The 27,913-nt window shown below is 38.8% G+C and overlaps 1 protein-coding gene across 7 annotated transcripts in view; it reads left to right on the top strand.

The window, feature by feature from the left end:
• Positions 1 to 27,913, top strand: part of LOC308073241 (uncharacterized protein) — a 319,052-nt gene that overhangs the window by 183,150 nt on the left and 107,989 nt on the right. For 6 of the 7 annotated variants that reach the window (XR_013931949.1, XR_013931950.1, XR_013931951.1 and 3 more), the window contains one exon: positions 163 to 27,093. Coding sequence is in view for 1 of the 7 variants with exons in the window: in XM_080411205.1 (XP_080267331.1) it covers positions 163 to 219; positions 9,623 to 9,745 (180 nt within the window). In the remaining 6 variants the exon portion in view is untranslated. Of the gene's footprint in view, positions 1 to 162; positions 27,094 to 27,913 lie in introns of those variants that run through there. The other variant, XM_080411205.1, reaches the window with a different exon arrangement.

Here is a 27,913-nt window from a genome sequence, read left to right as displayed (position 1 = left end):
CATGTGTGTTACAACTAGGAATATTGTTGTAGTAAAGAGTAGCCCAAAAATTTTATGGGGAATTAATCTAGCAAATATATTCTTTCAGGATTATCAGATCATCTGAAGTAGTATCAAAACTCAGCCCCATAATATAATCTATTCAACATTTGTTTCTTTCAGGGTTGCAAGAAGCGTTGAGTCCCAGAGGAGTGCTATGCATAATGAAAGACTTGACTGGTAAGAGATATTGGATGGGGTGTTCAGTTTCTATTTGGTAAGAGACAAAATACATTTGGCATAAAAAATGGTAGTAGCAAACGTCCGCTGAACGTATCTATAAATTGTCAGGGATAATTCGTCAGCTCAGGAGATTGGTATTTTTGGTGGTAATGAAATCTTACAGCGTCATACATTTAACAGACTTTACTGGCTGTTGACCGATAGCTTTTACGAAAGAATCAAAATGAACCGTTGCTGTAGCTATGAGATATTTTGCCTTTTCACAGAAACGTGGCAGGCTTCTTCATAAAGTTACTAGTACACCATCTCCCTCCCACCCCAAAAATGTAGTTTACATAACATATTCTTCATGTTGAGTAGAAAGCTCTGTAAAAGCTGCGTAAGACATTTAATGACTAAAAACACTGGTAGGAACCTTGTACCGCAATGTGCATGCAGGTATTGAAGCAGAGAAATGACTGCGTTGTACTTAAGCTTGTGGAAATGCTGTTCTTTCTGCCGGGGTATCTGTGTGATGTATTCCAACAGAATATTAAACAGTTAATCTGAACAGAGACACTGGATCATTTTCCTTGCAGGAAATCTGGTCTGTAATATAGATCTGAATATTTTCACTAGGTTTTGAGTCTTATTCTGTGTGCCAGTGATACACACAGCAGCAGCAGTATCTTGCCTCTTTCTTCAGATTGTAATTGAGATTTTTGGTTCTAGATCACAGGGATAAATAGGGGGGGGGGAGGAAATCACTGTGTAAAACACTGATTTAATGAAGAAAAAAACAACCCAACAGAGAATTCTTTGGTGCACGTTAGAGTAGATATGTCTTCAGTTACTGTTTAGGAAGCTTTTCCTTTACAAAACCTACAATGTTTGCTTTATACAAGAAAAGTTCCCTGATGGTTCATTTTGCTTGTTATTCCACTGTTACCTACCTGTAGTAAAAGGAAACTTGTGTGATAATGTTACGGAATTACCTGAACAAACTGTCTAGAGTGATGTCATTTATTTACCTTCTGAGGGAACTGCTGTGTTAACAGGGACTGAGAGAGCACTCTGGGGATGGAAGACTGGAAATAAGTTTCAGAGGGGGCTGATGGAAAACTTCCTGTCAGTCAAAACTGGAAGGATGAACGATGACAAAGGATACTGATTTTTACCAAAAAATTATTGCATTTTGTGTTTAGGCAATACCACTGCGGGGGTGGTGATGATGAAAATGCTGCAAAGTGTGCATTTAAAGGTGACTTTCACCTTACAAAAAAAAAGTCTAATAAGTTTTAACAAACTCGTGATACACTCTTGTGACATTGCAAGTAAATATTACTAATTAGCTACTAGGGCTAAACATTTCTGATCATGGGCAATTGAGATTGCTGCTTATTTAGTTCATCATTAGGTTGGAAAAAATACTTTTCCCTGGAGTAATAAATTGGTTGGCTGCATCTGTGAAATTGGATTAACACTACGGTTTTATTGACTCTAAAGTAAATCCTTGTTTGAGATACTCCCTTAAATATAAGTCAGGATGTGTCTAGATAGAAGTTCTCATGTTAGGGAAACAGAATCTGTATTTGCCATAATTGATGACAAAAGACAGTAAAACTGAGCTTCCAAGTGATGGGTCTCTGTCCTACAAACTGCAGGTTAGATTCTGCTTCATGCTGAAGCATTCTGTTGAATGATTAAGGATTTATGCTATAAATATGGTATCCTAATAGCCACCCCCTCACACCCCCCAACTCACCTGAAAGTTATTTTATATTACCACGCTAGTTTCTCTGAGTGCCTTGATACTTCCTGCAGGGTAGATAATGGTAAGTTATTGATGCATTTTGAACAGCTTTTCAAACACGTCTGCATGAAACAGAGCTGTATAAAATTTAGCCTCCTAGAAGTTAACATCGAATTTGTCATTACAGGAGCAGTAAAACAAGACTTGAATGTTTCTCAATTTTCTGAGCAGTAAAACACACCTTTTTTTTAGCTCTGTGAGACAGTTCTCGCTTCTGGCACAAAAGAGGAAAGTTCAGCCACTGGAAGTCCTAGGGAGAGCTCTGAGCTTTGAGATCTGGGAGTGTATGGGCATGCGTGTGCGGGAAGGGGTGCGTGGGAGCAGGCGAATCGTCGCTGTGTGTCTCCTGTGTTCTTCTCCAGAGGAAGTGCATGGGAGGTGAGAGTGATGACAGGCTTCTCTGATCTGTTCTCAGTAACAGTTTCTTGCTTGGCCACCCAACTGACCCAAGATATCTGTCTTCCTTGTTTCTTCTTTTCTCTTGGCTCTTGCATTATATTGAATGTGCTTGCTGTGAAGGAGTAATTTCAGCAGTAATTATGTCAACAGAAACCATTGCAATCTGCGGTAAAGCCAAATGCTATGTTGTCCGGATATTCCTGCTTTTAATTTCCTAGTGCTTATATTTGGTTCAAAATTAACTGTAACAAGAATCCTGTGTGTAAGTGAAAATACTGTGTATACCGAGTATTTTAAAACAGCCTGGGATATTTTTACCCTTTTTTCAGTGCAAGCTATTAAACCCTCTGTCACACAGGACAATGTGTTTTTCACACAAGGTCAACGTAAAAGCTCTAATATTAACTGCAGTATCTCTTCTTTCACTACAACAACCTTTATGAAAACTGCTTGCAGTGATGCCCACCAGAGTCTTCCAGATACTCTAGGCGCAATAGGAGGCTACTTTATTCTGCCTACCCTGTGTAGCAAGTAGCACCTGTTGTATTTCTCACATTAGAAGTACAGGAATTTAAGCAATGCCTATATTTAAGCAACTGGACTATTTCCAGCCAATATTTCAGAGAAGTATGTGGCTTAAATGAACATTCAACAATAAGTGGACGAATACCTAGTGTCTTTGTTGGCATTAGAAGGACTCAGAGGTGTATTTGTCTTTTATTCATCAAGAAGTGGGTTTAGATTTTCAGAGCCCTCTCACTGAAAAGAGAGACCTAACAGACTGCAAATTCTGAAGCAAAAACCCATTTCTTAAATTTTACTTTCTGTCTCTGTGTGTGAGATTGGGCAAAGACTTAAAAGGTTCAAGGCAGTGAGTGGCACAGTAGTAAATCTATCCCTTCAAAATCCGCCTTGCCAATCCCAAAATCTAAGTAGTTTAAGGGCTTTGGTCTAGTACAAATTCATTTATCTGAATGGATAAAGGAGGTGGTGATAACAGGGAAGGGAGTGTCTTTTTAGTTGAGGAAGAGAAAAAGGACAACAGTGAGAGGTTTGGAGTCAAAATAGGAAATGTAATGTTTGCATGAATGGTTTGAGGATGGTGCAATTTGAGAATTTCTGGTGCCTTTGGTTAGTGGTCGTGAAGGGGAAGGAGGGACAACTGAATGTATGTGGTTGCAGGAAGGGTGAGAGGCAATCAGTTAGGGAGCATGGGAAGGAGAATTAGGAATGCACAACAGGGCAAAAATGGAAAGAGAATCTTATGGAACGAGGAAAGGGGAAAACAGAAAGTATGGGGAGATGGGATGGAAAATGTGGGAAACGGGAAAGAACTAAGATGGCAAACAAGAAATACTCAGGAAGAAGTAAATAATGAACAATCTTGAGAAATAACAGTGGTCAAGGAGGAAATACAAACTTATTTTTGTGGAGTTTTTGAAACTATATGTGTTTGTATCTTAGTTGATCTTGCAGCTGTTACAGGCAGAAAAAAAGGAGCTATCAGATTAATGAAAGAGTGGTTTTAAACTTAAGTCTGGATTTATACCAGTGGAAACTGTGGCCTCTTGGGTCAGAGTTTATCAGCCTGTGTGCCCCAGGTAGTAGCAGCTGTACTCAGTGTGAGTACCAGGGGCGGCTGGAGAACAATCCCTTCAAACCCTTTTTCAGACTGGTGAATACCAGGAATAATTTGCAGATATGATATGGTGTTTTTCTCCAACATTAGGCAGGACTGTTGTAGAAACATTTTCCCAGGTTTTTACTGATTTATGATTGTTGTTTGGTTCTATCTGCAAGTATACTGAAGCAGCTTTTCTCATAGCAGCCAGAAATAGACAGAAAATGCAAATGAAGCCAAATGATGTTGTACAGATCTCCTTAAGGAGTTTGATTCATTGAAATTATATCTACCCCTCCTTTTTTTCCTGAGCTGCAAAGCCGTGGTTTTTAGCAGTTCTGCTGACTATGTGCTGCAACAGAAGATCTCTGAGGGCAAAGGCAAATACATAGGGGCAGATATACCCATGAGGTATGGAAGTTTATGAGGTACAGAGAGGGGAAAAGAGCTAGCATACAAGCACACAGTAATCCTAGCAATAACAGATGTACTGGGAATAATAGTGCACTGCTGAGAGCTAATAACAGTGATGCCAGTGACACATTTTGGCATAGGAAAAGACCCACTGAAGCCTGGAGTGACAATGGATGCTGAGGCATCCTTTTACAACTTAAGCTTTTGCAATGCTGTGCAGCAGAGACAGAAGGAGAAAAAGAGAACTTAAACAGTTCAAATGCTGACAGTTGGCATTGCTAAGAGAATGGATGTAAATGGCATAAAATTAACAGATTACGTCCTGCCAAGATTCTTCTTAATTGATGTCATTCAGACCTCCTCAGCAGGCATTGTAACAGCAGAAATTCAGTCTCCCCAAGGTTCTTCACTGTTTAAATAAGACAATGCAATTCTTCAGTAAGTCTGAGGGCTGGAACTATTTTTTCCTGAAATCTTGACTTGATAATGCCTTTGGGCTCAATCTTGCAAGGTGCTGAGTGTCTCAGCCCCCACTGAATTCAGAGGTAGGTGAGGCACTCAGCCCTCTTGCACGATCAGGCTTTTTGTTCCAGCAGTTCATCTCACACAGGGAGGTGTGTGTTTTCCTCGTGGAGCGTGGGATGGAAAGGTATGTGTGTAAAATGTGACAGCTGCCTGTAATTTCCCCTTCTCATTATGGACTGTAGCATCACTTCTATTGAAGTCAGTGGCCATTTACAAAGCCGATAATACAACCTTGTGATTTCTCTTTGCAAATTATATGCCAGATCTAGACTTACTTTTCAGCAAATAAATCTGAAAGAAATGTTAGTACCTGGAATTAGAACATAATCACAGTTTTGTTTAAAAGAAAAAAAAAAAAACCCTATCTGCTCTACACACTGGCTTGATGAATACTAAGGGAGCCGTTGTGGTTTGTTATGTTGCTGACCTGCTAATTAAAGAGGCCTTAAGGAAGAATTGACATAGAGGCTGTTTTGTAGCTTATTCTGTGTGAGTCCCTGAATTGTCTTTGACAGAACTAAATGTAATACCTTATAATGTCACACAGTATATTGTATGGGATTGTATGATTAATGCAAGGGCTTTGAGACTTGAATTTTACTCTGCTATGGACTTGCTTGACCTCCCTGTCCCAATTTTTCTGTCTCCAGAATTAGTTAAATAAACATGTTTTAAAGATTAATATCTTAAATGTTTTAAAAACCCTGACTGAAAAATAGAGAACTGTTAAGCTACCATTTGAAATCTTAAAATTCTTACCTAAGTGTACTCTGTCACTGTTGCAGGTGTTACTGTAGTACCTAGAAATCTTAATCATGGGTTGGTTAGGCTGGGCGCTGTAAAATACAAGCAAAGCATCAGTTTGCAATAAACTTTAAAAAGTTTATATAATAAGAAATAGAATATGTTTATCAAAAGCCACAATAGCATTTTTTTAAAAAAATTATTTCCTGAAGAAACGGTAGAATACAGGCAAGAATATGGGCTTCGTATGAAAATATTTAGTCTGACCTGTCATGTTATCTCACTGGTTACCTCATTCCTTGTAGGATTTGGATACATAGGTTTGAAATAAAGAAAACAACAATATAAAACAGCCCTCTCCTTGAGAATGTTTAGCATTATTCAAACAGCAGGGAAGGAGATAAACTGCAGGGAAAGTTTTCCACCTTCAGCATAGCTCCTTACTCTTACCAAGGCGAGTAGCAGTGAAATCATAGGCTCTTTTTACCTGTCAATTCAAAGAAAAATAGATTGCTTGCAAGGAATGGATTACTGTAGAGTGAGATTTTAATGAAAGTTTCTGACTCACTTGCATGTTTTTAAGATAGTGCCATAAACATTACCTCTTACATAGCCAATTGCAAAGTGCATTTCTTTGATATACCTCTTCTAAAATAAGGGTATAATAATTCCTTTATATACATCAGCAACGCAAGCCCAAGTTCCTACCAAAACAAGACATTGCATTGCTTTTATCTCAGTGTGGAAAGATTGAAAATCAAATCTGTCAGTAAAAGCTGTTAACCATTTAACTACTGGAAGCTACCATGTTGAAGTGATGTTACATATCACTTTAGTTAACACTGTAATATCAGCTGGTGCAGAACAGAGTAGTTTGTGGGGTTTTTTTGGGTTTTTTTTTTTCTGTAGCATAAAGCTCGTCTTATAGACTTATTACCCATTAACATACTTGTACTCACAAAAGTATGATATGTATCATTTCTCATCCTATTCCAATAATTTACTGCCTCAAGGAAAAAGGGCACGAAGATCTTGATATAGTGCTTGGTGTAGCCCATCTTTTGACCAGAATAGAATTCAGATTAAGTCCATTGAGAAATTTGTTACTTTCATCCACTGATGACATCTGAAAGGAAGAAGGATGTCACTTCAAAGGATCCTAGTGATGGGTGAATTGTTCTGTACATAAGCAGGGGCCAACATATGGTCTTTTGACAGTCTGTGAATTACCGTAAAACATTACATAGGACATGTTATTGGCCTGATTTTCTGAAATCTGTGTTCATCTTGTGCCTGTGAATTGGGATTTGTACTTATGGTAGATCTTATTATTGCATGGAAAACGAATATGCTAAGCAAAGTCTTTGAATACAGTTAAAGAGCTCAGTAAAAATGACAACTATAAACAGCATGATTTGAAGGTCATCCTCTCTCTGTGAGAGACAACTAGATATGCTTTTTAGAAATGCAGATGCCTATCACTCTGCTTTATTATAATTGACTATGAAAGACTTGAGAATTGTGAGGGATTCTATCCTTGCCTAAGAATTCTGCAATTTAAGTCAAGGTGTCACAAACCTGTTGATGTTATCTGGTACCTTTTCTTTATGGTGAAAATGTTAGTACAGCAGGTTCTGAGGAATACAAACCTTCTTGGACCTGTAAAACAACACAATAACAGTCTTGTAAACAAGTGTCTATACGATTGCTCTTGACATTTTAATTTGCCACTTGTTAAAAGTCCATTTTCTTGACCTGAAGAGGCTGAATTTGAATGAGTTTAACATCCCGCTGCAGCAGGACTGCTAACACTGCTTATAAAATGCCATAAATGATACTGGCCAAGAGGAGGTATTTAATGTACAACTGTCTTCAAATAACAATCTGATATGGTTTTCCAGAGCACATTTTCAAACATATCTCTATATGCAGGTTCTTTTCACTTTGAATTTGCTGCGATTAGTTAGCACAAACTTGCCTTGCTCTCAGCTTGTTTTTAATGGCAGTGCAAAACATCAGTGTATCACAACCTAGCTATGTATAAATCTACAGAATGCTCTTAACTGGATACTTAGCCAGCCCAGCGTTTGTTAACTGTTCTTGATATTATTTTTAATCTGCCCTATTTTCAAGAGGGGAAAATGGGTAGCTGCGCACTTTAGAAGTCAGAGAACTGTCAGATGTCAGTTAGGGAAGTGACTCTTGAAGAGTCTCTCCATGAATATGTATGAATTGCAAAGCAGCACAGTGATGGCCCTGGAGCCTAGAATTCTCTATCAGATACTGTGTAGAAGAGAAGCAGAAATAATTCAAACCTCCACTACATGCTGTGGTTTCATATGGAAGTGATCAGAGAGGCTCTCTCCTGCTTATGTGATGACCTTGCATTTGGGTAATACTTCAGTTGTCATGTAAATTTTAGAGTAAGCAAATATAAAGTCCCAACATGTTTGACTTTCAGAAGATGAACTTAATTTAACAGTACTTTACTCCTTTACAGTAGGAAGATGTGCTGTGATGGTAATGATGCTGCTTCTTTTCTCACTAGCTCTACTTCCTTGAGACTTCTCTCTTTGCCAGCTAACCCTTTCATATTGCAAAATCCACCTGGAAGCTGTGTTTCTGGTATAGGTAATCACTTTTGATTACTGTGTGGCGATGTAACAACTTGGTTAATCGTATGTTGTGCAAAGCTAAGAGAGCGGGTGAGATCTGTGTTATCATGCGGTACATGAACCTGTATCAGTTGTCTGTGTGTTTCATTTTAAATCAGTAGTTCTTTAAATGTTCAGCAGAAAATGTGACATAAAGTCAAATTCATCTAGATACGTTTAACAGTGCTTTAAAAAATTTATTACCAGCTGAACTGGTAGCAAAATGGCCATACTGCTTATGATTTGGCTGGTATCCTGACTTTCTTGCTTTTCAGATTATTTTTGGATAGTTTGGCAAATCTGTACTTTTGGGCAGTTCAGCACATCTCCTCATAATACAACATAAATTGAACTGTAAAAACTAATGGACTGGAATACATCAGGGCTTTAAAGACTTATGGCCAATTCTATATATTTTGTGCAGTGAAGGAGGCTATCAGCCTCAGGTTTGTCATACAGAAAACACAACCTGAAGTTGAAAAACTATCCAAGCTTGCATGTAATGGCAGTCTGTCTTCACTGGAGAATGACCTGACTTTTCTTGAAATGGAATACTTACAAGTAAATTCTGATTTAATCCCCCTGTGGCGTGTGGTAATGTTGTTCCTCTTGCTGAATGGTACTGCGCTAAGGAGAAGAGAGAAAGAAAAAAGGTACTGGTTTAGTGAGCAATTCAGCAGAAGAGGAGAAGTGGTAGGGAGACCTTGCCAAGTTTCTCAAGTGGTCAGCAAGAGCTTCTGAAATTGACTTTTGAGCCACCGTTGTTCTGCAGGAGCCAAACTTTTTTGAGAAGCAGATGTCCTCTTCTTTCTTCTGCTCCACTGCTTGTTAAAAGTGCTAATGTGTCAATGTTAAAGAATTTCATCTCGCTGAGCCATAGCCTGCCCAAATGCCAAGTTGGCTCTGCTTGTGCTTTGAGAATTGGTCAGCCTTATTTTTTTTAACTTGGTGCTTTGGTGGCAGTATTTCCTTAGGCTGCATGAATCTCTAGAATTGGTATTATTGTCATTCTTGATTTGTACATCCAACGCGTGCTAGCTGCCTCTAACCTTTCACTTTTGCAAGCAATTAGACACAACAAATGCTTGTAATTCCAACCCAGTATCATATCATTCTCTTATCTTGAAAACTTTGAAGGACATGAGAGTGAAGGAATTAACTACATCATTGCAGGAATGATGTCATCTCCCTTCATTTGACCTTTTCCTACCGTATTTGATGGAAGTCCCATCTTGATGATTTTCTTGCCAGCCTTTTGCTACACCTTTTATTGCCAGCAGTCCCTGCCACTTGCACCCCGAGCAAAGTCAGCCAGCTTGATGTCAGTTATCTGGAAAATTGAGGAAAGAAAAAGATGGCCCCTGCCTGACCAAGGTAAGATGCATGCTATCACTTCTACAAGATCTGTCTGCTGTCACAGTTACAAAGCAATTCTTTTTTGTTTGTGGTTTGTTTTTTTTTTTTTGTGTACGTGTGTGGTTGTTTTGTTTTGTTGCTTGGGTTTTTTTTTTTAACCTGAACACTTTCCAGGAGCGTAAATGCCAAAGACATAAGTAGACGCATATGTTATGTACCTGTAAGTGTAACAGAAGCTTTTCTATTCCTTGCTACTAATCATTTGTTTGTACATTGACTTGATTCAGAGATCTGAGTATTTCACAGGTGTAAATGAATTCGGGCTGACTGCTGACTTTTTAGACAAATAGTAATTTTATTCATTTTAAAGAGGCGTGAGTAGTTTACCACTACTGTTTAATAAGTATTTTCTTAAGCACTAGGGCTACTGGAGCCAGATTTCCATTAGATTTGTGTCTGAGCTGACTGACCTTTTAAATTCAATTATATTAAGGTGGCTGAACCTAAACTTTGACATGGTGGAGGATCAAAACCAGCACAACAGACTTGATGTCAACATTCCTAATATCTTTTCAATTATGGGTGGCTCTAATGCCCTGCATCTCTTCTGTATGTGCAGCTGCTTGCCTCCTCTTGCAAGTGTTCAGGGCACTCAGGTTTGAAGTGCTGGGGGCTGGGAATGTGCTGATTGTCCAGGACTGAACTGAGTCAAAGGAAGGAAATGTGACTAAATGTTGATGCCATTTCTTGGGCAGTAAATGCAAAATCCAAAGAAGAATGCATTCTCCAGATGTCTGTGTCATCTTTTCCCCATCTCTCCATTCTGTACCAGGAGACAGGGTAGAGAATGTCTTTGTGTCCTTTTTCGCCTAAAGATGGCCTGCTCCACTGATTCCTCAAGGGGACTCAGTCCACCATGTCTTTTAGCCATAGATGGTTATCCTACTGTATTCCCCAGTACTTTTTGACCTTTCTTGTTGAATTATTGATATGATAGCGACCTCTGCAGCCCTCCCCTGAAATGCCTGCTCCCCTCACAGGCCTTTGGCCAGAATGGCTTGCTTGTAGGAAGGGCGTTCTGTTAGTGTGCCGCTTTGCTGCGCGGTGGAAAGAAGGACTTGGGTGTAATGTGCTTGTATGATTCCCTGTGAGGAGCTGCCAAGAAACAGGGTGACTGGAGTGAAGCTGAGGAAGCAGTTGTAAAGGCTGAAGAGCAGGCAACCCAATGAGGACTGCAGAGGTAAGGACAGCGGTGTGGCTAAGGCCTGGAGGATAGTGGGCTTCAGCAAGGGGTGCTTTAAGCAAGACCTCCTTCTTCTCTCTATCAGATGAATACTTTTCTCTTTTCAATATCGCCCTCTTCTGAGAAATCAGCCAGCTCTGTGTGCCTGATGCTTTTGGCCAAAATACTCTCTTTGAAGAGCAGACCATACATCCTGCACATTGCTCCGCAGTCTTAGAAGCTGTGCCTCCTCCGCCGTGCCCCAACACTGCCAGGCCAGTGCAGCCATCCTCCCCATGTGCCAGGACTGGAAACAGCTGTTCAGTGAGTGACTTCTTTCCTTCCACCGTGCCCCTTCCCAAGCACCCCCAGCGTGGCTTGCCTTTCTGGAGCATCTGCTGCTTCCAGTCTGCTGAGACAGAGGCTGAAGGGGTGACTGAAGCTTTGCAATGAGCTGGCGTTTGTGTGCGTGCCATGAGCAGTCAGTGGTCTCTGTTTGGAGGCTTGAATCTGTACAGCAGCCTTTCTTCAGTGGGGGCTTTAATAGCATCACTCTTTTTCTGTGGCAGCATTTAGAGTCACAAATGTTGCTAGATCCCTATCTGAAACCAGCCAGCAGGCACGGATGTTTAGGGTTGTAGAGAGGACTGGCAGACGGCAAGCGGGTGATGGCACTGCATACGACATCTTAGGAAACCAGCCTATAAATGCGTTGGGCTGTATCTGATCTCTCTTCTAGCCAGTAGCTCACACATGTTCAGGGAGAAATGTAGAAACTGTTCCTTAAAAAGTATTTATGTTCTTCAGTCACATTGTATCAAACGGTTTCTTCAGCTATGTAAATTATTGACTGAACAACACCCATCACGCAGAGCACAAGTTAAGCAATGGTAGGTTCAGTGCGACATAAAACCACACAGAAGGCTACTCACAGCTACTCCAGAGGAAAGCTAGCGATTTCATTCCACATTTGTGCATTACTTGGGCTGTGAACCAAATTGTCTGAAGGTTGTGACAGCCCTTACTTCACTGTTACCGGGGCACAGCAAGGCAGAGCCAGGAGTTTGCCTCAGCTGTTACAGAGAAGGCAAAAAGTCACCAGAAAAACAAACATGTTGCCCCCAGCTTAATGTTCAACAGATAGATTTAAACTATGGGTAGAGCAGGAATATTTTAATACCTAGTTTAATGTCTTAATATATTTTGTATATCTAATCTTTTTGTATTCAGTGTACCTGCCTTATACTGTAATGGCTAGTATAAAACACTAAATATAAGTTGTGTAGTGTATTATAATACTAATACATTCTGAATTTATTAGTTCTCAGTGTTATCCTCAGAGAAGCTGACAATGAATATTAAATAAAACTGCTGTCACAAAAGCATTTCACATCATAGTCTTGGATAATTTGTAATATACTGAATATTTTGCACTTAATGAAAAATCATTCTGTGCATCTAGTAGTTTAAAAATGAGTTTTGAACTGAGTTAGCCAAAGCATTAAATGACTTTATTGCAGTAAGTACATATGGGTATTTTTTTGTGTAAATTCTTTATTTGGTGCAATTCAGACATAACTAATATTTATTAAAGTTACTTGTGCAATGAGCTGTTACTATTAGAGCAATTCTTTTCTTTGTCTTTATGGTCCATAGATTTGTCTCACGTTCAGGTTTTTTTTGTGTGTAAATAATTCAAATTATTCTTTTTATTTTAATATGATCTAATCAGCATGTATCATGCATTTTAATATAATAACAGTTTATAATTATTTAGAACCATTATTAGTTTTCTGAAATTCAAGGGAATTAAATCAGAATGATTCTAGGTCCCACTAGCATTGCCAAGGAAGTTCTTAGCACTTAAACCCAATTTTTAAATTATTTTCTTTAAGGTGTTTTGAAGCCTTAAAACTAAAACTTACTGATTTTTAAACCCAATTTTTAAACTATTTTCTTTAAGGTGTTTTGAAGCCTTAAATCTAAAACTTACTGCTTTTCAACATTTTGTCTTTAATTTTGAGAATAAATTCTACTGTTTTGTACCAGTCTGATTACAAGGAATTGTTTTTGATGTTTTTAAACCACGGTAGCATGCTTTAAAGATTATTCCCACCCCTGCCTGTTTTTCCTTTTTGTGGTTTTAAATTTTATATTTGGTAAGGTAGAATGTGGGAGACTAAAGAACAGATATTTAAGTGAAGTTCAGTTGGTAGAGCGACACATGAGATGTGATGTCCTGTTTATCTGCAAAAGCAGGATTGTTTTCAGCAGCAGTGTAACCATCTTGCCCAGCTGTACACCTTTGCTCTGACCAAGAAATACTGTCCTCTGTATATATGAAGCCTTTTATTAAAATAATCTTAATTTGAAAATAAAAATATTTTAAAATTGTAATTTTTTCCAAGGACGTAATGAAATTAAATCTTCACTTCTTTGATATTACTCAGTTGGATGTGCATATCTAATTCTTAACATTTCCATTTTAATTGTGTAATGTTAGAATGTTGTAAATGTAAAAAAAATGTCATGAGATTAAGTAATATTTGTGAAAGAAAACTGCTTTCTAGACTATAAAGACAGGGATACCAGTAACTGTGGAAGTCCATGAGCTGAAAATCAGTAGAGACGGGGAAGTCTTCCAGGGGTGTGTTGTTCTGTGCTTGGCACTGCTGAAAACTGAGTGTCCTTACTGACTTCTAGAGGTGGGCTGGAGCCGCAGCCCAAAGGTAGAGCAGGGTGGCTCAGGCCCACACGGAGCATATGTGGCTATAGGGCTGCATGCTGGCATTTTCAAAAGCAGGCCAGTTCTTATGAAGTTGATTTTGCAGGAGGAAAGTCTAAACCCGAAGACGGGTTGTAATGAACTGACCTTTTCAGTGATCCTGATACGGCAGACTTTGTCCGTTCATTTGAAGTGGAGGGCTTGAATGGTTGAGAACATACTTAGCAAACTGAAGAGTCTGCAAGATCTGACTAGAGGAAAAAAAGAAACCATTTATTAGGGACTTAACAGGATTTATCTGTATTACTGTATGGCTGAAAAAAATTGAATATGCATCTGCAGTGTATCGCTTTGGATCCCTCTGGTTTGACTTGAAAAGCTGGGGAATTGAGCAGAGGTGTGAAGGCAATGTGTATAAGCAAGGTAAACGACCAGTATGCATCTCCCAGTGGGGCTGTATTTGCTTTAGATCACTGCAAATGAATAGTCTGATAAGGATTAAGTTACAAGAATTTAGGACCACCAAATAAGAGCTATACAAATGACTTAACATACTCGAAAATCAGCACTGGATTAAGAAAATAAGTTGGTTTGCCGTCACTTAAGTCCTTCTGTAGAAAACCCTTCGGAAGTCCTATGCTCAGGCTTTAATCCCAGAAGGATGCTCCTTAGTTTCCCATGTATGTAGCAGAATTCATACTGTCCCAGGACAATATTTTAATACCAGTTTGTTTAATGTACTTTGGATGTGGTTAGAATTGAATCGTACTCTCTCAATTCATCAGCACTGTTTTTCATTTGTAACAGCCTAGAGCTTTGGGGATTTGAGAAGAATTTGCTTTAGCTTTCTCTTTCATTAGAATTTATTCGCAGCTGAGGGAAATTCCAACAACAGCCAGAAGCATCATCATATAAATGAATGGGTTGATCCCACTCCCTGACCTGGCACAGCTTTGAGGCAAACTTGTTAAATCCTGGCAATCCAGGTGTGCCTCTTGCTTCTGATTTTCCAGTTTAATAATGAGAAACTTTGAGGTCATAATTTACAAATGCAAAACACTGATTAGCTGTTTTAATTAAATTAATATCACCTTAATATGCTTTGTATGCTTTTCATAGAAAGACTCAGATTATTTCATTGCTTCAGGAAACGTGAGGGATTTCTTCTTTCCTTAAGACAGTGCTGTGTGCATGTGCTGGGAATGTGAATCCTTGGGGTGAGGCTGGTGGATTTATCAGGCTTGGAGAGGTCTGGTGACTTCAGGTTTGGCCTCATTCAGCTTCTCCTTTCCCTCAGTTTTTTGGCATTGTAACTCTACTGAACTGCACGAATGAGGAGGATACACCTTTGTCCAGCCAGTCTACCATGGAGCTGCATTTTGCTGACAGGGATGCTTCTGTTTGGGAAAATTTCCAGGTGATTCAGAGAATTTCTATAGTTGTCCAAGATGCCTGGCAGCCCTACTGAAGCTATTGGGCAGCATTATCTGAACAGACCTGGGGAAAGCTCAGGCATTTCTGTACTGTGTGTGCCTATGGTTTCAACCAACAGGCTTCTGATTTCCTTCTGCAGGGCTTCATCTGTAAACCCTTCCCTCCTACAGCCCTAAGCTTATAGGGCTTGGACCAAAGCCATCAAAGAAGGGAGATGCCTGCAGTAAGGGCTTGTTTGGTTTAGACAGTGTGCGAGTGGGAAGCATAATCAGACTGTTAGAAATCATCTTCAGAGAGTATATGCAGTAACACACTTTGCTCTAGAAAAATACACATTTTAATTTATTTATGCAGTTTATTACTATGTCAGTCTGTGAAGTGCCAAGGTAGAGTGGTCTGGCTTTATATCTTCACCAAATTTTTAGAAATTATTTAGATTAGAGTACTTACAAGCTTTCCCTATATATGAAAACTTAAAGATGTTGTCAGCTGCAGTTCTTTCAGAACTCTTCTGCACCTCCTCGTGCGTTTTTTCAAAAGCTGTATAACGTCAGCTCCTCTTACATGGCAGTCCATTAGACTTTTAACAACACTGAACATTTTTAAACTCCATTCATTCTCAGAAAAAGCTACTTTGCTGATAGCATCCTGTTTTTGAACATAGATGAGGCTGGAGTAATTTCATTGCATAACCTGTCACTTAATGGCTACAATTAGCTGAATGAAATTTCCCACAATGGCTGGAGTTAAAGTTCTAACGATTTTGCTCTTGGCAAAATGCACACTTTCTCCCTAAGATCCCATAGTTGATTATTAAAAACCTAAGCCATCATTTAGACTTCCCTGCTCATATCTATCATAAAGAAAAATAACATTACATATGTTTACTGCTGTCACCTGCTTCCTTCCCACAATACATGTGTTCTGCAGGATATTAAAAACTCTATGATGCACAAGTGAGTCGTAACAAGAAAAGCAATTACATCTCTATCTTTATTCAGAGCACATAAGGTATTGGGCCGTTCAGACAAGGATATGACATTTTCAGTCAGACAGTGTTATTGTTCCACACAGTGTGCAGCTTAGGATTTTTAATAAGAGCTTTCTCTTGAAAGTCTTTCTAAAATATTTTTACATCTGTTCAGCTGAGCATTCATGTGTGAAGGTACAATGCAGGTGAAGAACAGGGTTACCCAGAGCAGTAACTGCTCCTGCCTGTGTAAAAGAGAAGCTCCTGGCTTTTGGGGCTGTTGCTTGCACTGTCCCATTCAGAGATTAAGCCAGTGGTGGGGTTGCAGTTGGTGGTTTTTTTTTTTTTTTTTTTTTTTTTTTTTCAGTAGGATATGTTCTCAGAACCTGATCATCCAGACTTCATTCACCACTTGAAAGTGTCAGGAGTAGGGGATTATATATAGGAAAACAGTCTAAATACATTTTGCATGTACAGGTGTGCTTTTCTGAGAGGCACTTACTGCACAAGGTTGATGTCATCTGGATGTGTCCCCTTCAGCTCTCAAGATAATGAAATCAAGGAAGACCAACAATGTACAACAGGAGCAGACCCTCTAGCTGTTGAATCTCCTGTAAATGTAAATAGTTCAAATGCAGCTCCCCCAAAAGGGCTGGTGGTAGTGGAGGAGCTGCTGAGTAATTCAGCTGTCTAGTCTGGGGAAAACACAAGCCAGAAAATGACTCTGAAATTATCTCTGGGTCATGCTGACCAGCTGCAGTCTTAACATAGGTCTCTCCAGGAGCAGAGGGGGAGACTGGAGAGCTTGGAAAAATGTCATTTTTCCATTATGTAAGGCATTTTCAAGATTTCTGGAGCTGTCCCTGCTGTCACCTACGTCTCTAAGTTTGTGTGAGTGTTTTGTGGCTCTTGGCCATATGAAGATATGTGATTTTCCATGTCAGGAAACTTGACCATCCCAGTCCGGTACCATGAGGAGGATGCTATGGCATGATTTTCTTCTGTAGTGTTCCTCTCTGCATCATGGCTAGGGCCAGGTATCTTTCTAGTGAAAAGTCCTGTGACCTGAGAAAGCAAACAGAAGAGCTACATTTCAAACTTGTATTTTCTAACTGATAATTTATCAGTTGTCTCAACTGGGCATTTTGTTTTTTTTGGAGGGCTAGTATGTTATTTGCAGAAAAATACAACTGTCAATCACAAACCTCTAATTCAGGCAAATTAATAGTCCTAATGAAAAAGTAGGTAAAAATATGTTAGAAGTCTGAAAAGAACTGCACATTTCTGAAGTGTTCTGACTTCTTGTGGGATGGTACAAATACAAAATTCCTTATAAGATCAACATACAAAGTAAACAACGTCTGTCAAATAAAGAGTTTAGGTTCAGAATCTCTTTTGCAGTGGTGTCTTGGCAATATGATTTGCTAGATATGGTTACACTGTCCAGCTGTGTTACTTGCAGAACACGGCATGTGGTCCTGTATATGGGCATTTTCTCAAACACTGGTGAGATATTCCATAATAAGATAAACCATGTGACGTTCCATAAACTTCAAACCAGAATGTGTTTGTGTGTGAATGTTGGCAAAACAGGTAGAAGAGAGTAGTAATAGTCCTTCCTTCCTGATTTACTTAAAGTCGTATTGATCGTCTCAGGCCGAACCACGTGCTGTACGCAGTTTCAGATTTCTCGTCTTGCTTGCTGAACGCACCACCAAAGGAATATGTGAGAACCCTTTTTATGATACATTTCAGAGACTGCAGCTTTTATCTTTGTCATATTTGCTTCTCTTTATTTTTAAACCTTTGCTACAGAGTATATATTAGCATTACCTATTTTACTTTTAAAATCATACCTTCCCTCTGTTGGTCTCTTTATCTTCAGACCTCTTACTACGCGTATGTTTGCTTTCTTTATGGTCCTTAAACTTAGCAGGAGTTATGTAGTTTTCCAGATACTGAAGCAATCTGTGAATTGTGACAATGGTTGGCCTAGTCCAGTGTAATGTGGGAACTTTTACGCTTTAAGTACCTAGTGTTTCAACTTGAAAACCTTTTTTCTTTTGCAAGACAAAACGGGAGGTTCTAGAGGACAGTGCAAATATATTTTTATAAAATTTGCATCAAGTTTGTTTTCAGTGGGCAGAGGAACCTGAATAAAGGGTCTGTGTTAAATATACCTATTGACAAGCATCAAGAGAGTATTTTCAAATTATTGTTGAAAAGACTGTTGAAATTATTATTATATGCATTTTTATAGCTGTAAGAAACGAGTGGGAACAATTCTCAAGTGATCTTTGAATCCCCTGAGGACTGACAGAGACATTTTGAAGTATTTTACTGTGTAGTAATGATGCATCAGCCAAACAGTCTAAAGCCAGAGTTTTTATATATGTTTGGGTCAGCGCAGGTTAAGCTGTCAGAGTCTGCTTTTGAACTGTATCATTACTTACACCACCAAGAGTTACTGACTGTTGGCTAAAATTGCTATTAGATGTTGAATTAATAGCAGAAGCTAAACTTGCTAGTTTATCATGTGGACATTAATGGCTTGGTGGAATCATATTTAAAAATATATGTGTATATAAAAAGAATGCTTCTATGCTTTTTATGCAATTTTCAAAGCAGCCTGTAGAGATCAGACTGTGTTGTTCCCCAGATGGGGAGGGGAGGCAAACCCCAAAACTAAACAAAACTTGCTTAAATTGTGGTGTTATGTATAAGCATTGACTTAAGTAGGGTATAGTGTGGAAAAAATAGCCTATATGTATATTTTACCCTTTACAGATGAATAAATTAAATGCCTTACTGCAAGCAGTTTTTAGTTGCTCTTAGGATTAAAAAAAAAAAAAAAAAAAAAAAAACAACAAACCACCAAGGGGTGTGTGTGTTTGGAAATAAAGTCCAACATCTGCTTGGTTTGTTCAGCCAAGAACTTGCCTTTAAAGCACAATTGCAGGAAAAAACCCAAGCACTAAGGTCAGCAAGCAGAAGAGGCATCACTTCCTGGTAGATGTGTAGGTGTACTGGTATTTTAAGAACACGTAAATCTCTATGTGAGGTCTCTTTTGTTTCTGCCAGATACCAAGATTTTTGAAATGAAGTTGCGTTACATTTGTCCACTGTAGCTCCCATGATTTGCCTGTGTTTTCCATGTGACTGGGTGACCCTCTCTTTGTGTGGTGGCAGGGCTGGTGGAAGTGCTCTCCCTGAACTTCCAGGGCACCATAGCTCTCCGTGTGACCACTGTTCAAAATGAAGGAAGGAAAAATAGTCTTGTCCGTATGTATAAAATGGTGTGGAATTCCCCTTTCAGTTTAAACCTTGCTATGAGTTGTTCTTCATCAAGGCCAGGGTATTCTGGTCTTCAGTGGGTGACTTTCTCAGCCGTGGGGCTGGCAGGGGGGCAGCAGAAGAGAGCGAGGCTCGTTGTGTATGAGCTAGTGTTGTTTCTGAAAGCCTTGTGAGAGCCCACCGGCAGTGTGGGGGTGCTGCTCAGCGTGCCAGCATGAAACACCCTTGCGTGGGAGTGTTTTGCCAGTTTAAAAAACTACCCTTGAGCAGAGCTGTGTAGTGATGAAACCCATTTGAGGGCATTTCAGCTTGTTTCTACAATTGTGTTTAAAGCATCTTGTGGCTTTGAAAGCACAATGTGAACATAAACTACTAGTAACTAACTTTCCTTTTCTCCCCATAAAGTCACAGCAATTGATGAAAGCAGTGGGGTTTTAATGTTCCTGCCAACTGGTGTTGCTCATAAAACAGTGCTGCTGTTCAGCTCCGCCTGACCTTGAGCAACAGTTGTTCAGGCCCTCCTTGTGCTGCAGAGCATCCGAACCTTGTGGGTGTACTGCTGCACACTGCCACGTGCCCCGGTGGGCATTTATCGGTTGGATATGCGAGGGCCCTGTGGAGCTAGGGATGGATTTTCAGGCAGCTACTCTACAAACAGCAAAAGCTGAATTAGAGAGATCTGCTTTCCATCTCTCCAGCCCTTCTAATGTTTGTGGAAAATCAAACTTCTATCGGGTGCTGATTTTACCGCTTTTTGGCTTGCTGTACAGCCTCTCTCATCCAAGGTGGTGTCTGTAAGGTCAGCATTAAGCATATTTTCAGTACAGTAATAACAACAGAAAAAGATCATAGTCTGATGGTGATATGCCTGTGGTGACCTTATATATTGAGTACTACACTTGGAGCAGTTTGAATCTCCTCTTGGCTCAGTAATGCAGCGTAGTGACAATTTTTACATTCACTCCACTCTTTGAGTTTAATGCAGCATTAACAGTTTAGCAAGCTACTGGTGAAATAGAGAGAATACAGTGAATAAGTGATGGCAGCCTCAGAGCAATGAGGAGTCTGTTCATATCAACAAAATAGCTATTAATATAAAATCGCCTTATAAGAATAGTCTATGAATTTAATCTAGCTTTCAGTAATTTTTAATTTCCTAACAAGAAACTGGTCTTACATATGTTTAATGAAGGACTAATTCCTATAAAACATGTAGCTGTATTTATTTTACGACATCACGAGAACTTGATCTTAAAACAAAACTGTCTCTTTATTAAGATACTATATTGATGATCCATGCAAATATGAAGAAATTATCTTTGGAAAGGAATCCAGACACATGGACTTTAGGATTGAAAAAATGTGGTATGAAGATGGCCTGGAATCTGTCTATTGGTGAATTGGAAACTTAGTTTACAAGTGGAAAAAAAAAATAATGTTTTTCAAGTCTGTACCAAAATCGTTCATACTGAACATATAAAAAAAATGGTTCTGTGCACTAAATCCTAGAGTTTGCATTTTCACAAGATTTGAATCAGAATCCAGTTTAAACAATTTATGCTGCCTAAGACTTCTAGCTCAAGTGTTGTTAAAAGGGTAAAAAAATTAAACAAAACCTCATAACCAATCCTTTGGGAGACCTTTCTTCACCTAGCGCTCATAGGAACCTAAAATAGAAAGAAAGGTCTATTAAACATGTTAGATGATATAAAAAATGAAGGCTGGAAGAGTAAGGAATGGAGATATTGTGAAAAAAATCTAGAAGCTACGAATAAAGTAGACATTTTCCTACTTTTTAATTACCTACTTTGATCAAACAGGGACACACTATAAATACAAACCATGCCCTAGGGAACTGCTCCAAAGACTGCTGAAGCATGGGTACTCTTGATTTGATATAGCTTAGGGTATGCCCCACGTACCACCACCCTCAGGCCAACTAATTGCTGGGTTTTTTAATCTCTTTCTGTTCTTTGTTAGCGACAAAGGTATTGAAGTTTAACTGTGGTGCTGACACTGACAGATTTTTAGCTGTGAGGAAATTGCTGCTTTCAGATTAGTGTTGCCTTAAGAATCACAAGACACTCAACAGAGAATATCAGAAAAGTAAGATGCAGACTGATAGCTCGGTATTGTGGTTTCAAAGGGTTTCAGGTATGGAAGTTCATACAGCAAGGGCCGTAGTGTGTGGGTGCCCATGCATGCATATGGGAGTGCACCCATGGGTGCATGCAAAGTGACATTTATGCATTAATTAGGCCGTCTCCCCATGTAACTAAGCATATGGCACAAGATTTCCAGCAAGGTAAATTATGTTACAAAGTATGATCCTGCTTCAAAGCACTGATACCTGGTCTCCATCCCAGTGGGGGAAAACCCCTCAGAAATTACATTAATGGACTGAAACAGTAGTCAGAAAGAACATTTATTATGGCAAGAACTGGGTAATACTACCTCTCTGACTTCCTGCTGTCGCTCTATTTACTCTAGCCTGTTGGTGCCTAAGTGGTGATCACTTGAGGCAATACATTAAGACTTGAAAAGAGCAATATATTTTACAATTAGATTAGCAAACACAAGCAATGGTATTTCTCCCTGTTGATAATTACAAATCAATTATCTTATATGTTTTAAAAAATGATAACTCCCACGATGTTTTTGCGAAGCAAATGTTCTCAGAAAGATATAAGATCTTTAGGGCCAAGTACTAGAACATGTGCAGAGGTTAGCAACAAAAATGTTTTAACCCTGAAGCAATCCTTCTGTGAAAAATAGATTAAATTAAGGTCAGCTGGAGCAAACTGCTGCTAAACATGGTTAGTGTAAAAGAGAGCATCTTCAAGGAGGGAGCTAATGGGACTGAATTTTTATTTCTAATGAACTGAAGATCCAGGCTCTGATGCAAAGTTTTATAATCCGTTTATTGTACTATAGGGGGTTTTCTTCAATTCCATGAGCAATGTTGCAAGTCTGAAATAAACTGTTTCATAATAAACTGGTGACTACATGAGCCTGATTTCCACAAATCATGATTTCTGTTACAAGTCGTGACTGAGTTAGGCATTTGTAAATAGGAAAAGCACTGAATTTGTTTACTTTAGCACTGTACGTAGGCTCATAGAATTAGTTCTCGAATAATCACCATAAATCCATTCTCTAGTATTGTATATGTAACCGTAATGGAGAGACAAGGAAAGACAACTAGTCTTTCTGAAGAACAAAGTTGCATGCAAGATGCCTGAAACAAGCTGCATGGGCTTCCTGCTTGTAGAGCATGACTGAGTACATGTTTGTGGAGTGTACTTGCTGGTCACTAGTCAAAACCACCTACCACAGGAGCTGCCTTATGGTATGAGTCAGAGAGATATTTGATATGGTCCTGAATATTTCCTAGCTTTTAGCAGGTGTAAATGCTCCATTTCACCCATGTTTAAAATTTTGTTTATACTTTTAGGTGTTTGGTATAAGCTACTATGTGTCTCACTTGTTCTTTCAGTTTTTCACTGATGCTCAATTGTTATGTTTTTTGAAGGAAATGTAGACAGGCTAGTTACACATGGTAGTATGTTATTGCCTTTACTGTGAGAGTATCCTAGTAATTAATCAAAATGTTGGGGCTGTACTGTAATTTATATAAATGTTGACCATCTGTGTAAAGAAGAACAACCCAACAAATAACAAACAGATAAAAACAATACACCAACTTAATTCGTATGTGCAAATATTCTACTTGCAGGTGCAGGCAGGATAATTGTGCATGGAAATAATCACAACTCATTTGCATGTATAATTTGTATATACAGTAATGGCATATGCATATCTACTGGTGCAAAAACTTCTTTGGAATCCAGATATTTACTTTTGCAGCATTTAATACCTGGAAGCATTTGCTCTTTTACGTTGTCTTTTTGCCCTAGAGGATCTTGTAATAACATAATGCATGTGTCATTGTTTATGTGATATTTTTCGTAAAGAGAATAGGGAAAAGTTATGTCTGAAAATCTCCCACATACAGCAAATAGTTACTTTCGTTTTCAGAAAAAAAGGAAAATACATATGAGGAAAGTAACGTTCCCAAATTATCTTCTGCTTTTGCTTGGGAAGTAAAGGCAAGGAGGAAAGAGAAAGCAGCTCTGAAATGGAAGAGGTGAGAAGCCCAAGCTGATAGGGAAAGTGGCACTCGGTGAAACAGCATCCTACTTCATGATGTAAGCTGCTGATACTGCAGCTTCGTGGCATTTCCCATCAAATATGACAGGTTTTATAGCAGTTCTGAATTAAAGTACTGGGGATAGTACAAATGGTTAGAAAGCAAGTGTAATGGACAATTGCTGTAGAGCTTGTTGTCACTTTCAGTCCCAATGAAGCCTAAATACTATGTTATTGTCTGGGTTTTTTGACAGCACCTGCAAAAGCAAGCTAAAAAAAAAACCTTTTCACTTTTTCTTTGATACTGAAGTATTATCAGTGTTAATTTTCCATGTTTTTCTTCAAAGGATGGATATAAAACTGTACTTTCACACTGCAGCTTTCAACTGCATGGTTATTGTCTAGCGATTAGAGTTTGGGATTAAAATGAGTCAAAAACTCACCAAAGTGCTGCTTTGGCTCCTGTATATCTATGCAAAATGAATGTGAGTCCTTTGATCATTTCTGCTGATTACTAATTTTAGATCTGTTTTGCGTGTGTCTGAGAGAGCTGAAAGCACAGATCTTTAGTAGCTAATAACATTATGTCTTATACTTGTGATAGAATATGATGTATTAAGTGGGGCTTATACTAAATACATTTATTTTCATAAGTTCTGATGGTAACCTTATGATTTGTAGTTCTTGTTGGGAATAAAATTCTTACGTAATTAAATAGCATTTAAAATCAACTGTGGTGCTCTGATAACATTTGGAATGAAGTGAGCAAAACAGCAACTGACCCAGTCAGAGCTGAGCTGAGCTGGGAACAGCAGGCAGCATGATACATTCGAAACCAGCCAGAGATATGCATTGAGAACAGCAGAGGATTTGCTATTTGTAAAACTGAAATAACAAGAGCCTGGGTATAGTTGCTCAGTATCTTGTTTAAAATGAGATCCCCACAAAAGCACACCATTTCCATGCTTGCCGTTTGATTAAACTAAATTTTTTTTACACTATTTTTTAATTGCATAAAGGGATTGATTTGGTAATGTGGTTCTGCCCATGCTAAAATTTGTGCAGCTGGTATCCAGAATCAGTAGTTAATACCTTTAACGTGTTTTTTTTGATGTGCACGTATTTTAGTAAATGTGGCATGTGTTGTGGAGTAGGAAGAATCTATCAGACAAAGATTTGAATCTTGGTGGGGAAGCCTTCCCCCACAGAGCTAGTTGACTTTTTCAAGGGCCTAAGAATATCTGTGAGGCCCATGTGTTGTGTGTACAGTTGCATTTTAAAGAGTTTTTAACTTTCAGTTGTCTTAGGAGAATCTGGTGAGGGTTCCTGGGCACATCACCACTTCCCTGTCGCTTGGCTTTAAATGTGGGCAAGTTCATGGTTTAGATCAAATTGAGAAAGGGTTCTTTACATAATTCCAGTTATTTATTCCTCTATGTATTGTTAGGTTTCTGTACCTACTACAGTTTATTGACTATATAAAATACAGAATTTGGTAAACTTTATGATCTAGCATAAAGTCAGTGTGTCAGATATGTGAAATGAATGCAGCTGATTTGTGTAGGAATTGAGAGTATGCAGTGGGAGTACTAACCAATCTGGAAGAGCAGAATTCACTTTAAAAGATCTTTCCCTTGGAATATGGAAGAATCTAGAAAGTTTGACATTACAAGGAATTTCATTACAGTTCACTCTTTCTGTGATTGTTGACTCACAGGCTGCCATCATGGTCTTGCTGTGCTAGCTGAAAAGTCTGTTGAAGAGCTCAGGCGTTTGGAGCAGTTTATGGCATGAAGCGACACAACGCTTGCATATGCATGGTGCTTATGTGCAGTATTTTTGTAGCCTGTATTCTGTGCACTTGAAATTCTGTATGGGTGGATTCAATTCATTAATAGGTTACTCATCATTTATGGTCAAGTATTTGCAGGTCCCCTAGAGTTTACACTCAGGAAGCACAGCAGACATAAAAATAAGCCAGCTGGACAGTTTTGCTATTCATCTTTTCCTGTGTGTCTTCAGCTGAACAGAAGTGATGAGTTTTCCACAAAATAAATTGTCAGTTTTTATTTATGTTGGTCTCAGAGGTAAGAAGTCATCTCTGCCAGTTTCTTGGTGGAACAGAAACCTTATTTTTCAAATATGAGAATGAGTCCCTGGGGATAGCATACATGAGGAAGAGGAAGGACTGTGAGCAGCCCTCCTTCCCTTTGGGATGCAAGAGCTCTCCTAGCATGTGTTCCTAGCGTTGTCAGTTGGGTGGAAGAGAACCCACACCTGGGACTCTGGCACAGCAAACCAGGGTAAGATTAGAGTAGTACATATAGACAGCTTAAACCAATACAAGGCAGAAAGCTGATTATGGGCTCTGTTAATTCAGTGGAATCAAATCAAAATGTCTTAGAAGCTAGAAGACCTGCTGGGTTTAGTAGTATGGATTACACTGAAGATTATTTCTAGCAGTAATATGTATAGTCTGGATCTGTTATGTGAATGCCCGCTTTGTCATTTCTAGAGAAATGGCAAGTAACTCCGGGAAGAGTTATGTTATCTAACTGCTCAGTCTGACAGGAACAAGAATAAAAGTGTGTGTGTTTTGGTTGGTCGGTTGTTTCTTTCCAACTGAACATGTGATGTACAAAGATCAGATCCAGAGTTGTGTAATGAAATGCAGTAACAGAAGCATACCACTTGTATAGCATGGCATTTGGCAAGCGAGCTTAACGTTAAAGTAAAAGATAAGTTCTTGAAAAGACATCAACAAAATTGCTTTTAACTAAGAGCTGTATAATCAGTAGGGTTTGCTATTTCAGGTTGCCAAAGGGACATAGAGTTTTTGAATAGGAATAGTTTTTATCGTGGAGAGCAAAAGGATTCCTGAGACCTGTTGCTGTAATTTCTCATTAACTTTCTCCAGGCCAGTCAGTTGTACCCATTACAACAGGTTTCTTTCCTCTTTACTGGCAACCATTTCTTTGCACTTAGAAAAATCCTTGAAAATACAAGTTAGATGACCTCTTCTGGCTCTCAGTCATATTAAATTTCATGCTTTTACCAAGGAAATTCATTATACTTATAGTTAAGAACTAAAGAATAACTAGCAGCTTTTTGGAATTAGGCAGCAGTCTTATGTTATATCTTAGACTGCTATTTTAACTTGCTTTATATGCTTTGATGTTTTAGTTTATTTAATATTGTAGGGTACCCCAAGGTGCTTTAACCTGAAGGCTGCTATAAAAATAAAGTGATAGATGAAATGCTTCCCCAATAGCATTTTGGGAAAACTAGGCTATCAGGTCATCAGTACATAGGGCCAGTGGTTAAAATACACAGTAATAGCAGTTTCAGTAACCTACTAAAAATGCGTCATTTATTCTGGCTTATCCAACACACTGTGCAAAGAGTTCCTGAAACCATTACAACTCCTCTGTCTAAAAATGTGCATGGAGACATTCTGCCTCCCAAAGTTAGGAGCCCGATACAGAGTGAGGATTGTTTGAAGGAAAGTTAAAAGCAAAAGGGAACTACGATTCTTTCACAGCTGAAAGTTGTCCTCTTTATTGAACTTTTATTTTTCAAAAGATGAGTTGAACTAGCAAAAGTGCAAGGATTGTTTAATAGGGCTCTATATCAAAGCCTAAATGATGCCTGTAAATTCTGTGTAATTTTTTCAAGCTGTTCTGCTCTTGATTTGTCCCACCCAGGATGCAGCAGGCAAGCTGCATTTAGTGCAGTTCTTCAGGTGACTTGTGAAGTGCTGATGTGTTCTCTTGTGCTACTGAAATTTTTCAGGTTAGTTGTGCGAGATCAGAAGCACAGCTAACACCCACAATGTGCATAGGCTGTAGAGAACCTAGGTATGGCTGAAGTTTGCAGATGTCCTTTTACTACGACTGCAATCAGAAGAATGTTTGTGGTTATCTAAAAGCTGTTATGTCTGCTTCTCAGCTCTGTTAAGATAACTACCCATGAGCAGCTATCCTTTTGTGATACAGGGCACAACAGGTTTGCCTGAGACGTTACCCCTACTCCCCCTTAAGATTTCACTGGGAAAAGGTACTAGAGTTTTAGCTTTCCAATATACTGCTGCACTTACAAGGTAATATCTCTAGGTAAGGTGAAGGGCAGTTCATGTATAGAGATAGGTGTCTTTTTTTTTTTTTTTAAATCATTTCTGCAAGTCTGAGTAAGATAGATGACTCTGAGCCCTACAGTGCTCTGTAAGAAAGAAAATGGTCCAGCCTCACCCAACCCTAAATAGAGATTCTGTATTTTTACAAATAAAATAATAATTTATGATTGTCTTCTTATCTTAAATAAAAACAAGCATTTGTGCAAAACCTGGTTATTAAGAGTCCTAACTGCTGTCATTATTGCATAGCTTTTTATACC

The sequence above is a fragment of the Falco punctatus genome (assembly GCF_963210335.1).
Source record: "Falco punctatus genome assembly, chromosome: 14".
Lineage (NCBI taxonomy): Eukaryota > Metazoa > Chordata > Aves > Falconiformes > Falconidae > Falco > Falco punctatus.
Note: the sequence above shows the minus strand (reverse complement) of the source record. Positions and strands in the feature narration are given on the sequence as shown.